General features: G+C 60.0%; 1 protein-coding gene across 2 annotated transcripts in view; it reads left to right on the top strand.

Moving 5' to 3' along the window:
• The first annotated feature begins 576 nt into the window (after positions 1–576).
• PCSK6 (proprotein convertase subtilisin/kexin type 6) overlaps positions 577–14,127 on the top strand; it is a 93,483-nt gene continuing 79,932 nt past the window's right edge. The window contains exon 1 of one of the 2 annotated variants that reach the window (XM_055143480.1): positions 577–597. Coding sequence is in view for 1 of the 2 variants with exons in the window: in XM_055143479.1 (XP_054999454.1) it covers positions 1,206–1,385 (180 nt within the window). In the remaining variant the exon portion in view is untranslated. Of the gene's footprint in view, positions 598–1,174; positions 1,386–14,127 lie in introns of those variants that run through there. The other variant, XM_055143479.1, reaches the window with a different exon arrangement.

Below are 14,127 nucleotides of genomic sequence, written 5' to 3'. Positions count from 1 at the left end.
GTGTGTGCGCGCGCGCACGGGCATCAGCAGCAGCAGCAGCAGCTAGGGCAGGGGAGAAGCAGCTGAATGAAGTTAAGCAAAGGAAGGGCTTGTGGGGACGCGGTGCCCAGGCCCGAGAGGGGCCCTTGGCCCGAGCGCTTGAGAACAAGGACCTGGCTTGTCCCTGAGCAGCTCCCACCTCCATGCGGGGTGAGTCACGCCTGCAGAAAGGATGAATCATGTGGCTTACGAAACCCAGGAGTCCTGAGGAACTGGAAGACCTGGGAAAGCGGGTCCGGCATCCCAGCCCAGCCCCGCCGGCCCTCACGGTCCTGGCTAAAGCCTCCTCGCCCCGCTGTGGTCCCAGGGTGGCCAGTGACACATGCCAGGCAGGCCCCCATCACCCACAAAGCGGACTTCGCGGCTTCCCAGCCCAGCGCTGGACTTTCTCACGTTGGTTTCTGCGTGCCCCTCCCCCCACTTCTGTATTAAAGGTACAGACTTGCTTTCCCTGGGGCAGTCGGATTCGAGTTGGATTTCAGTTGGGTCTGTCGGCTACACTCCACTGCGCCCCTTTTGCTTAGTCCTGGGCTGAGCAGCCCCCAAGTTCTCCAGCAGGTAATTTTCCGCTGGAGCGGCAGCTGCTGCTGGCAGCGCTGAAGCAGGAGGGCTGGTGCCCGGCCCACCTTTGGACCCCCTGCAGCCCGGAGCCTGGATCGATGCGCAGGCACGAGCCGGGTCATCCTCCCAACAGCGCCACGGGGGGCTGCTCTGGGGCTGCGTGGACCGCTGGGGCGGGGGGGCCGGGCTGGGCAGGCGACCCTCCTGCCCGAGGTCACCCAGGGCGGCGGGGACAGAGAGGTCGGGGCCCCGCGCGCACGGGAAGGGCCGGACCCCACCGAGGCGTCCCGCGTCCAACTCGGCGGGGCGGCGAGTGGCTCTGCGCCCCGGCGGGCGAGCGCGCGTTCCATCGGGGACCCCGGGGCGTCCCGGCCAGCCTCGCTGCCGCCCGCCCAAGCCTCGGGGAGCGGCGCGGCGCGGCCAGGTGACGGGGGTCCCCGCCGGAGCCCGCCCCCGCCGCCCGGGCGCGGACCCCGGGGCGCCCGGCCGCGCGGGCGGGGACGCGCCGGGCCGCCGCCTCCTCCCCGCGGCGCTCTCGGGCGCGGAGCGGCTTTAAAAGGCGGCGGCGGCCCGGCCCCGCGCACTCGCTCCGAGCCGCCGCTGCCATGCCCGGGCCCCGGCCGGCCGCGCGCCCCTGGCGCTGGCTGCTGCTGCTGGCGCTGCCCGCCGCCTGCCCCGCGCCGCCGCGCGCCGTCTACACCAACCACTGGGCAGTGCAAGTGCTGGGCGGCCCGGGCGCGGCGGACCGCGTGGCCGCGCAGCACGGCTACCTCAACTTGGGCCAGGTGGGTGAGCGGCGAGGGGCGCGCGGGCCCGGGCGGGGGGACCCCCGCGCGCACCTGCCCCCGGGGGAGCCCCGCGCGCGGCACGCGGCCGCTCCGGGAGGCCCTCTGCGCGCGGGGCCGGGCCGGGAACCGCGCGGGAGTCCAGCTCCCCGGGAAGGCGTCTCTGGAGTGACCTTGGATCAGTCACTGACCGGGTGTCATTGCTCCGCGGGGCCGGCGACAGCGTGGACCCCTGGGCGCCGGACCCTCGTTGCGGGGCTTTGGCAGCGGGGTGCCGGGCGGGGGTGGGGACCAAGAGCCCTCCCGGGGCCTGGACTCCGGCTGCTGTCCCGTAGTTTAAGAGGAGCGGCCAGGGCCACCAGGGGGCATAGCTCCAAAGGGACCTGCGACAGCGTGCGCAGGAGGCCAGGACGCAGATTGATGGACCCCCGGAGTGACCGCCGCAGGCTCAAGTGTGTGGTCCCCGGATTGGGGGCGCCCCCAGCGCCCCCCTCCGCACTGACGAGCACCTTAAATCTGCCGGTGGTAGCCCCGGGGGACTCCAGGGAAGTGTCAGCGAAGGGTCAGCTTGTAATGCCCCCCAGGCGGCGCCTTGGAAGCGTGGCCCCTGGGGAAAGTAGATCCTGCACACTGTGTGGGCTGGTCTGCGCGCCAGGCTGGCGGTCCTGCTTTGGTATCTTTCACAAAATGCTAGGGGCCTGGATGTGACTCAGGTGGGCCACCGTGCTGTGGTTGGATCCAGGGCACTGCCCGGTTTTCCCAGCTTCACTAGGTAGAGTCCAGGTGGCCCCTGGACACCGCATGGTGTGCTCACCCCAAATATATATTGGGGGAAGGTGGGCTACACCAGGCAGTGCTCAGGGCTTACTCCTGGCTCTGTGCTCAGGGATCACTCCTGGTGGGGCTAGGGAACCATATGGGATGCCAGGATGGAACCCGGATGGGCCGTGTACAAAGCCAGCGCACTGCCCGTTGGACTATCTCTCTGGCCCCCACCCCCCGATTCCTGTGTGAGGGAGACAGCAACGTGGGGTGCTGGAAACGACCTCCACCACTCACATTTTGGGGTGTTAGGGGAGCCTCTCAGCGGCTGCCTACAGCACAGCCAGGGGCTCTATACGGCCAGGTGGGTGGCCCTGAGGCCCTGGGGACAGGGACCGACAGAAGGACTCCTGGGTGGGGACGCAGCTCTCTCCAGGGCACATGTGGGAGTGCTTCAGCAACCCCAAGCCAGCTTTTCCCCGAGCCCCGCCCCAGCACGCTGCGCCTAGTGGGATGTGTGTGTGCTGGACGCGCAGACCCCGAGCAGCTTTTTCTCTGTCCGCAGGAGGGTGCAAGGCTCTGGGTAAACGGCGGATATTCTTAGCTTGGGCTGTGGGTCAGAGTCCAGGGGGGCGTCTGCGCCCGCACTGGGACAGTGCCCCACACCCTGTCTCCCGCCTGCCGCCTCACAAGCTGCAGCCCCTGCAGCCTTCCCCCTTCCAACTTTTTTCTTCCGGGGGCCCCAGCCTCGTGCCATGGCCGTGGATACCCGGGGGCTCACAGGGGACTGCTTGGCTCCCCCTGAGAATACTGTTTTGGAGGGGCGATGATGCGCCACAGGGCCCTGCTTTCCCAGGGGTTCTTGCCACACTCCAAGTTTTGGCAGTGCTCAGGGCAGACTCCCAGCTCTGTGCTCAGGACTCACTCCCGGCTCTGTGCTCAGGACTCACTCCTGACTCTGTGCTCAGGGCTCACTCCTGGCTATATGCTCAGGGATGACTCCTGGCTCTGTGCTCAGGGCTCACTCCTGGCTCTGTGCTCGGGGCTCACTCCTGGCTATATGCTCAGGGATGACTCCTGGCTCGGTGCTCAGGGCTCACTCCTGGCAGGGCTTGGAGGGCCCTCTGCAATGGCGGGGATCAAACCTGGGCCAGCTGCCCGCAGGCAAGTGCCTTTCCTGCCATACTATCTCTCCAGCCCCATTTTTCCTTTCCTGCAACTGACCGTCTGCTTCTGCTTATCTTCCATGGTACAAAGGTAGTGGAGACTGGTGGTTATCGCCTCGGTGGAATCTCTGATCTCATCCAGTGTCTGATAAGGACCCCCGAGGGCCCTCCTGGGGGAGGCCATATGTCTTCCAGGACAGGAAGCACGAGCCTCTGGGGCCCTTCACTCATCTTACTACCAGAGGGTCGGGCAAAGGCGACAGGATTGTTCCCTAAAGAATCCAACTTGACGCCTCAGGCTGAAGTGCATGTTTGTGAGCCAGAGACCCCGGCTCCATCCCCAGCAGCACCCCAAGCACCAAGCTGAGAACAACCGAGAGTTGTTGGGTGTGGGCCCCTCCCCCCAGAACAAAGAACAACAGTGAAAACCGGGACAGCCCCAGGTCACATCTTGTACTTACTTATTTTGGTTTAGGAGCAACACCTGACAGTGCTCAGGGTTTACTCCTGGCTCTGTGCTCAGGGTCAGACCTGGCAGGGCTTGGAGGACCCTATGGGAGGCCAGGGATCGAGCCCGGGTCGGCCTTGTGCCAGGCAAGTGCCCACTTCACTGTCCTGTTGCTCCGGCCTCAACTTCTCTTATCCTTTAATTTAGTTCCCTCCTCTGCCCTCCTCCCACTGACCATGTTGGTGCCCGTGTTGTCACTCATGTGAGCCGAGCACAGTCCTGGTGGTGATGCGTCTCTGGGGCCCCTTGCCGTGCTCACAGGAGCTGGCGCGAGGCCGAGCTTCCTGGCCAGACTGTCCACAGATCTGTCCCCTGTGGTCTGTGCTGGGAGAGGCCACATGATTTGTGATGCTCACACACACAGAAGCTGCAGCATGGCTGGAAATTGCTCACAGCGCCTGTGAGTCACAGACAACAGGGCTGCCAAGATGGCCCTGTGCCCATGTGAGGCACTGGGGACTCGGACTCACGACCAGATGCCTGCCTGCGAGGCAGCTGCTCTCAGCCCTGTCGTTATTCCCCCAGGTAGGCCCATGTCACTTTCAACAGATGACATGACTCACTCACAGGGACAAGCCAAGAGAACCTGGAGGCTGCTGCAGTGAATGAGAGTTGGGGCGGTCGTTTGATGAACACAGACACTCAGAAGATGACAGAAATCAGAATTTGCTCTAGCGTAAACCCTATTGGAGACTTAAGAACACTTTTGTTTTTAATGTGAGCGTTGCAGAGAGAAAATTGTGAAATATTTTATAGAGAAATACGGGGGTGAGGGGGGAGTCTGAGTAACGGTCTAACCTCCATTGGGTCCGTGGATGGAGGCTGAGGGGCACAGGGGTTCTGGACTCATCTGTCAGTTCCGAACAATTTAGCAGGAATATGAAATCCCACCCACGAATTGTGCATCTCACATGGACAAGCCACGTGCCCCAGCACCGGAGGTAGTTCTGAGAAGGAAGGAGAGGTGTGTGTCCCACAGTCACACTAACCAGCCCTTGGCAGTGGCCCAGGAACGTGGTGCCCAACCCCCTTCCCCCCCACCGTGGGATTGACAGAACCCTGGTCTGCGCTGGAACTTGCGTGTGTGACAGTGGATAGAGGGTAGAAGCCTGCGTGAGGTCCTGGCTGGATTCCTGCCACCCCGAGGTCCCCTGGGGACCGCCTCGCAGGAGCAGCCACTGCTGAGTGTGGCTGAATGTAGCCCCCAAACAAAATGCTTTTCACCCCACATTTTTGTTAAAAAAAATTGCCACGAAATCCACAGTGACGATCGTGTATGACGGTGAGCACGCTCCTTAAGACGCGGGAAGAAGGGGAAATGTTACCATGGACCAGGATGATTTGTCAGAACAGAGAGATTCAGACCAGGGAGGAGAATGGGGCCGCAGGAAGGCGGGAAGCTGAGACTAATAAATGAGTATGATCACTGAGTGATCATCACTTAATAATAACTATCGTCCTGGAATCGTTTGGTGAGTGCCGAATGAGTCAGTGCTGGCCCCACGGCAAGGCACTGTGGACTGGCAGGGACCAGCCACAGAACCCCGCTGACCCCCCAGGTGTCCACACTGGGGCCGGCGGGTGCAGAGCTGAGTAGGGTGTTTCCGGGGGCTGAGGAGTAGAGTGACAGCGCTCCGCCACGGCAGAGCGACCGGCAGCCCGTGCCCAGTGGCTCGCGGGTCCGAGATGGGGAAGAAGCTCGTGTAGAGACTTTCACAAGGCAGGCGCTCTGCAGTGCTCGGAGGACCCAGGACACTGCACCCAGCCAGGCGCTGCCCCCCCACCCCCCGCAGGCCTACCATCCTTGGAGGAGGGCGTCCCCCTGGGCGATGCTCTGGGCCTGGTCTGGGTGGCAGGCACACAGCGAGCGGCCTTGGCATCACCCCCACACACCCGGACTCTCCAGGCATTGTTTGTTGTTATTGTTTCTGGGTTTGTTATGTTTGGGGGCTATGCCTGACATACCCAGGGCTGACTCCTGGCTCTGTGCTCAGGGATTACTTGTGGGTGTGAGGGACCATATGGGATGCCGGTGACAGAACCCGGCTGACTGCATGCAAGGCACGTGTCTTATCCACTGTACTGTTTCTCTGGCTCTCCCAAGGCATTTTAAATTTAATCATTTCCTTCCTTCCTTCCTTCCTTCCTTCCTTCCTTCCTTCCTTCCTTCCTTCCTTCCTTCCTTCCTTCCTTCCTTCCCACCTTCCTTCCTTTCTTCCTTCCCTCCCTCCCTCCCTCTCCCATTTTTTCCATCTATCCTTCCTTCCTGTCTTCCTTCTTTTTCTTTCTTTCTTTTCTTTCTTTTTTCTCTCTTCCTTTCTCTCTCCCTCTCTCTCTCTCTTTCCCTCTTCCCTTCCTTTCCCTCCACTCCCCTCCTCTCTTTGTGGACCACACCTAGCAGTGCTCAGAGGCTATTCTTCAATTGGGTGATTGGGATGTGCTGAGGTGCCCGGAGTCCCCCTCGTGTGAAGCCTGTGCCCCAGCCCCTTGAGCCATCTCCCTGCCCCCGCCCATGCCCAGGCTTCCCAGAGGGGCTGATCGTGTCCAGGCAGAAGTAGAAGTGGGGAGGCCCAGAAGCCCTGGCTGCAGACCCCAGGGTGGGTCCAAGCCAGCCGAACCCAGCGCCCAGAGCCTCGACTTCTGCCAGGCTCGCCCCTTCCTCGCTGGCTCAGAAAAGACACGATGCTCATGTCAAGTTGATGGCGAGAAGAAGCCTCACGCCAGGCCACAGGGCCCGCTCAGAGCTGCCCCAGTGAAAAGCTGTTTGTTCCGAAGGATGGGGCCAGCGCCCCCACCCTCTGCGTCTTTGTGTGGCCTGGGGAATCGAGGTCACTTGGCGGGTCTCGAGTCAGAACTTAAGAAGGAAGATGGGCAGCAGGGCCCTGAGACACACGAGCCTTTGATGGTTTTGAACTTGACCCGAAGCAGTTTGACTTGAACCAGCCCCTCAGCTGGACTTGCCTGGCCCGGAGCCCCAGGTGGGCCTGACTCAGCCCCTCGTGGATGGTGGCAGGGGAAGGCCGTGGTCCTACCACTCGTTCTGAAGCACCTGTTCCAGAATGGGTTGGAATGTTCCAGCCAGAGTGCTGGCGGCTCCGGGAAGCAATCACCCAACACCAGGCTCTCTCCTATCAATCTTCTGCGGGAAACTGAATTCCTTTTTCTGTTTTTTCAGCTTGATTTCATTTTGGGACCACACCCAGCAGTGCTCAGGGATGACTCCTGACTCTGTGCTCAGGGATCACTTCTGGTGGCTTCTGGGGACCATATGTGGTGCCAGGGACAGAACCCCGGTTGATCTCGTGCAAGGCAGACACTGTCCCTGCTGTCCTATGGCTCTGGCCCCAAGGCTGTTTCTTTTATACACATGGCAGCCCCACAGCGGGGCTGGGAGCGGAGAGAGAAGGGCTGGTGGGTGGGTGCGGTGGGAGGGACGGAGAGACAAGGCTCTGGGTGCACAGCAGCCCTGGATCCCTGCTCTCCACACGGAGTGACATGGCTAGTAACAAATGGAAGCTGATAGGGTTTCATTCGCGTGAACTGCTGAGAAGCCGCTGGGGCAGTGGGCTGGAGTGGTGTCACTAAAGCTGACTTGAAGTAGCTTGAGCTTTGAAAGCTCTAGAAATTTCTAGAACCTAGAAGAACTTTCTAGAATAATCTGGAACTTCTGGAACCCAGAAGTTCCAGACCTGATGGATGTTTCAGGAGACTGACACGTTCTTAGGAAGGGTTTCCCTGGGTGAAACCAAGGCACCAGATGACACAGTGCTATTGATGGGGGCTGGAGGACCCCAAAAGCCCATCTCTGATCTCCTGCCCAGTCATGGGTTTGGGATGTCAACAGGGCCGTGCAAGACTATTCTGTCAAGATCTTTGGGGGCTCTGGACCTTGGTTCAGATTTTGCCTCTGAAAAGTAATGCCTCTGATTTTCTGCCACTGGCCCAGGCAGATTAAGCGATCCCTCCCCACTTCCCCCTCCTCCAGGGGCCCTGTTCTTGGGGTCTTCCAAGTTATACTGGGTCAAGCTCCTGGCCTTCTCTCTCTCACACACACATACATACAGACACACCTGTACTCACATAGACACACACATACTGACACACAGACACATACACACCTACCTCTCACATAGACATACACACATGTACTGACACACAGATATATACACATCTGTACCCACACAGGCACACACAGAAGCACACCTGTACTCACACACAGACACATACAGACACATCTTTGCTCAGAAACACAGACACACAGACGCACCTGTACTCACTACACACAGACATACACATACAGACACACTATACTCACACACACAGACACAGAGACACACCTGTACTCACACACACAGACATAGACAGATACACCTGTACTTACACACACACACAGACACACCTGTACTCACACACACAGACACACATACAGACACATCTGTACTCACACACACAGAGACACACATACAGACACATCTGTACTCACACAGACACAGATACACCTGTACTTACACACACACAGACACACCTGTATTCACACACATATACTGACACAGATACATACACACATACATACCTGTACTCACACACACAAACACAGACATGGCACACACATTTTCACACACACATACAAATTTACATACATAAATACATACATACAGGCACACATAGACACATGAATGATTTTACACAGACACACAGATATACAGACGAGACATACTACACACAAGCATACACATATACACAGTCATATATAGTCCCACACACATATATGCATATACACATTCTCACATACATACACCTTATATACATGATTATGATCATACAAGCATACGCACCCATGCACACTCTCACACATGCTTACACACAGACTCTTACACATATATGTGTACACACATGTGTACATGCTCCAATCTCCCTATACCCATTCCCACACTTTGGCCAGGAGAGCTCTGGGGTCAGGGGTCAGGGTTCATCCACCATCCCTCCAAGACTCTGAGCCAACCCCCCGCCCTGTGTGACCCCAGTGACCCCCAGCACCCTGGTGGAAACAGCTCCTGTCACCGGTTCCAGCATGGTTGGCTGAGTCATGGAAAGGGACTCCGGCCCCCTGAGCTGCTTGGGAGCCCCACCCATCTCCCATGCGATGGGGGGGCCTGAGTCATCTGGTCTCCCAGAGGCCACCGTGGCCCAGCCAGGGGCACCCCCACCTCACAGCTGGGCTCCTGTCCACTGTCCCCCATGGTCAGCCCCCAGCCTTCCAGCCCACTGAAAGCCCACCCCTGCCCCTGCCTCTTGGTTCCCCGCTTCTGCACCTGGGCCCTGGGCCCCTGGGGAGCAGGTCTGCGGCCAGCGGGGCCTTCACTTTATCTCTTAGAGGGCCCCAGCACCTGACCCCCACCCCGGCGCAGGAGGGTCCACTGACCTCGGGCCCTGGGTGGAAACTGCTCCATCCCACTCATTCTTTCTTTCTTTGGGGGCCATACCCGGCAGAGCTCAGGGCTGACTCTTGGCTCTGCACTCCTGGAGGGGCTCGGGGGATGTGGTGCCCGGGATCCAACCCAGGGGGCGCATGCAACACGAACGCCCACCCCACCATCCTACCCTCCAGCACCGCCTTTGAGCCAAGTTCCTTGGTTTGGGGGTCCCAGGTAGCTGACGCCCTCCCCCATTCACGGTCACACACACACACTCGTGCCCACCGCTGGGCCTGCACCACCCGTCATGCTCCACCTCCTGGTCCTTGGGTCTCTGCTCTTGGAGGGTTTTGAAGACGGGGCTGGGGGCGGAGGGGATTCGGGGAGCAGGCGCTCGCAAGAATGGGGATGAATAGCCATCAGCTATCCAAGCTCCAAGGATGGGCTTGGCCGGCGTTTCCATGGCAACCAGGCCATCAATGAGGCCAGTGTCGGGACCGGGAAGAAACGTCACATTGTCTCCCTGTCGCTGTGGGCTCTGCCAGTGGCTGCAAATGGACCCTGGGGGGGCTCCCTCTACTCCGGGGGAGGGGAAAACCTCTTGAATTTCTGAGCTCTCCCCACAATTACACCTATCATTTTGGGGGTCCTTGGGGGAGTGGGTGAAACTGACTTAGCAGAAAAACCACAGCAGCCTCAGAGGCTGAGAGATGAGGTCAGGCGGCCCTCAGCGCGGGGCAGACCCAGGGGCAGGGGCACGGTGGGGAAGGGGCCCCGGTTCCACATGGCCCCACTTTTCTTTCCAAACTTCGTGCCGATGCCCTCTAGAGTGGACCTCAGTCTTTCCTATTTCTGTGGGGGGTGGGGAGTGTTTGAGCCACACCTGGTGGTACTCCGGGCTTCCTCCTGGCTCTGTGCTCAGGATCCCTCCAGGTGGGGCTCAGGGGGCCCCCCGGGGTGCCGGGGACTCAACCCTTGTCGGCCGTGTGCCAGGCAAAGGCCCTCCCGCTGTCCTCGTGCTCCAGCCCCCGGGTCTCAGTGTCGCCATCAGGACTGTCCTGAGGCTTCCCTCTGCACCTGGGGTCCTGTCCGAGGTGGGCTGGCCCTCAGCATCCTCCAGGCCTGGCCCAGGGGCCCCTGGGGCGGGGGAGAGCGGCCCCTTTGTGGGCCCCTGGCGCCTCAGGTCTGGAAGCAGCCCCTGGCCCCCTTCCCAGCGCCCAGATGGTACGGCCGGACCTTGATCCACCGTCCTTGTCCCGCTTCCCGGCTGGCCAGCTGCCCCCACACACCTGCCCTTGGCCCGGCTCTGCACAGCGGGCCTCAGCTCCCTGACCCGTCACCTGGCGCCTGGCTGCAGTTTTAGGGGTTTTCCATTTTTAGTTTTGGGACAGTGCTCAGGTTTCCCCCTGGAGGACTCCCAGGACCCTCTGCGGTGCCAGGGAGCAAACCTTGCCGGCCGCCTGCAAGGCCAGCAGGCAGTGCCGTACCTGCTCCCACCTCCCCTGGTAGTGCTCCTGCCCACTCTGATGCAGTGCTCACCAAGGCACACTAGCTGTGGTCACACACTGTCTGTCAGCTGCAGAGCATGTGCTTTTGGCGCTGGAGGTCCCAGGCAGCAGAATGGGCCAGAGGGCGGGGGTCAGGCTGAGTGCACTGGGCAGCACTGAGAATCAGACCCGGGACCTCGGGACTGCAAGGCAGGTGCTTTTTACCCCCGAGCCTGGCTTCTTTTCCATCATAAAATTGCAAACGTGCTATAGAAAGGCTCTTCCTTACTGAGAGTTCCGCCCAGGCTGACCAGAGGGAAAGGCCCCGTGCCCCGCTGTCCCCACGGCCGGCCACCTGTGTTCCAGACAGAGATCCCTACACAGAGCAGGGAGTGGACATGGTCGGCGTCACCCTCAGCGCGGCTCCATTTGTTTGGGGGACACACCCCATGGGACTCAGGGGTACTCCTGGATCAGTGCTCAGGTGTCCCTCCTGGTGGGACTTGGGGGACCTGATAGGGTGCCGGTGATCAAACCCACCAAGCCTGCACTCCACCTTTGCATGGTCTCTCGGCCCACTCGTGCCTTAAGCTCCGTGGATGTGTCCGTGGGTTTTTCGTTGACTGTGATTGTAATTAATCTATAGCTGGGTCTCACCATTCACCTGTTTCTGTGCGTTTGTGGCCCGTGTCATGAGTTGATTGTTATTTTCTGCATCACGGATGTGTCTGTTTCTGTGATCTCGCTGGTTCACGCCTCTGCGCACTCATGTGAGGATTTCCCCGTACATAGAGCAGACGAGACAGCCGGCATGGTGGGTAGATGCAGGGGGAAGGCGGGTCATTTGAGCTGACACAGGAAGCCAAGGCGCAGAGAGGGCCAGCGCTGTGTGCCTGGCCACACAGCTCAGTGAGCACTGGGTGGTGAGCACTGCGTGCCTGGCCACACCGCTGGCCAGCACCTGGGCCAGGGTCTGAGTTGGGTGGTCCAGCTCCATGGGCCAGGACCTGCTGAATCAGGGTGTAGACAGTCTAAGCTGTATTCTGCCTAGGTGGGTAGACTCTGCCCCCAGAAATGTGAACGGAGGACCCGTCACTGGCGGAAGTGCACAGTCTCAGGTGGCACTGTATTTGCCAGTTCTTCCGTTTTTTTGGGGGGGGCCTGACAGTTTCAGGGGTTCCTCCGGCCTCTGAGCCCAGGGATTCCCCTGGCCATGCTCAGGGTCCTGCACCCGAATGCCTCCCCGCTGGCCTGTCTCTCAGGCCCCTGGGCTTGCTTTGCCCGGGAGGGCGGATTCTCTCTCCTCACTCTCCAGGCGCCTGAGCATCAGCACGGCACAGCACCAGTTGCTGCTTGTGCTAAGGGGTCCCAGGCCCCGCGAGACCCCAGAGACCCTGTGTGCACCTCAACGTGTTCCTCGGGATCGTCAGGGGCAAGGACTGATCACCCCGTAATGACGAGGCATGTCTTAATAAACAAAAGTGGGGGAGCAGGGCAAGAGGCTCCCCTGAGGGGCGCTTGGGCACCCGGGGACCCCCCCACGCACTGGTTCCCAGCCAGTCGGGCTGTGGGTTCAATGCGAGCATCCGAGGGGTGGTATTATGAGGGTCCAGCACTACCAAGGGGCACCAGCAGTGTGGGGGCAGGGGCACAGGCGGCACTCGGGACCCAAGTGTGCAGGGCCTGCCTCTGTCTCAGCCCCAGAGCAACCCGCCTGCATCCCTCTCTCCTTCTCTCCCCTCCCCTTCCCTCCCCTTCTCTTCTTTTCCAACCCCTCCCTCCTTTTCCTTCCCCATCTCCTCCATTTCCCTCCTTTCCCTCCCTTCCCTCCCCTCCCCTCCCCTTCCCTTCCCTTCTCTTCCCTTCCTTCCCCTCCCTTTTCTTCCCCATCACTTCCCCTCCCCTTCCTTTCACTTCCCTCTCTCCCCTCCCCTTCCCTATTTTTTTTTTTTTGCTTTATTGTTCATCTGGGGACCATACTCAGAGTGCTCAGGACTCACTCCTGGCTCTGTGCTCAAGGACCACTCCTGGTGGGCTTGCGGGAACCCCCGTGGGGTGCCGGGGATCAAACCTGGGTCAGCTGCTCGAAAGGCAAAGTGCCCTCCCCGCTGTGCTATTGTCACTCTGGCCCAAGGAGCTTCTCTTTCTGGCCAATGGTTTCTTTCCTGAAGCGTGTCTGTCCGTGCCCAAAGCTGGGCCAGGCCCAGCTTCCCCCCGCCCCCGAGAGACCGCCCAGCCCCCCGCCTGGCTCTGTGGTGCCGCAGCCTGGCAGCCTACTGTGGACAGGCTGTGGAAACTTGCTCCTGTCTGGGCCTTGCTTGCCCCGCACAGTCAGACTGCCAGTGGACAGGACCAGCTCAGGGGAAGGGATTGCACTGGGCTAGCACCAGGGTGGGGCAGCTGTGCAGGGACCAGCCTCTGGCCCTTCCCGTCTGCCCGTCCGCCCGGATGGCCTCTGAAACCTTTCCCAGGGTCCTATGCACACACTTTCAGAGCAAAGGGTCTTCCTATGCCAGCAGGCACCATGCCTCAGTTTCCCCTGCTGGTCGGAGGCTCAGACCACCCAGTGCTTCCCTCAATGTGTGTGGCCCTTCTGCCCCCAGCCCCACGCCGGCTTCTCCGCCCTCTGGGACATTGCGTCACCTCTGAGACCTTCCCCCGAGAGGATCCCACGACCGCTGGGTCACTGGCGACATCTCGTGCTCATTCCTTCTTGTCAGTGAGGAGCCTCAGTTCCCTGGAGAACGGGGAAGCGGTCGTGATAAATCGGTGTCTCTGCGGGACAGCCCCGCGAGGCCAGAAAGAAGCCTTCACTCGAGAACAGTGCAGTTTGGTTTCTGGAAGATTCCAGCACACGCCGGGCCGGGCCAGTCCAGTTAAACCTGGTCCATAGTGGGCGCCTGTGTGACTCCCTTCCTTGAGAGCTCAGAGCCTGTGGGAATCACACTTTTAGCACCTGTATTGTCACTTTTTTGTTAAAATAATATTTTTAATTGAATCACTGTGCATTACAAAGTTGCGAAGATATTTACAATTGAGTTTCATATATTGTCCCAACACCAGTCCCTTCCCCAGTGCCCACTACTCTCCACCAGTGACCCTGGCTTCCTTCCTGCCCCCTTGCTTGCTTCTGTGGTGGGCACTTTTCCCCACTCCCATTTTCCTAGTCCCTTCCCTAACTTATCCTCCAACCCCTGCCCCGAGCTTCCTGCTGAAGCCCAGTTCTCCTACTCTTTGTTTCTGCTGGCACTGGGCATTTGATATGTGAGTCCCCACGGGTTTCTTCATATCCCACACATGAGAGAGATCACTGCGTCTGTTCCTTGCCCTCTGACTGTTCCCCCCAACATGATACTCGCCAGCTCCATCCACGTTGTAGCACGTTGTATGACTGTATCTTTTCTT

Source organism: Sorex araneus, chromosome 6 (genome assembly GCF_027595985.1).
Source record: "Sorex araneus isolate mSorAra2 chromosome 6, mSorAra2.pri, whole genome shotgun sequence".
NCBI lineage: Eukaryota > Metazoa > Chordata > Mammalia > Eulipotyphla > Soricidae > Sorex > Sorex araneus.
This window is presented reverse-complemented; position numbering and strand designations above follow the sequence as displayed.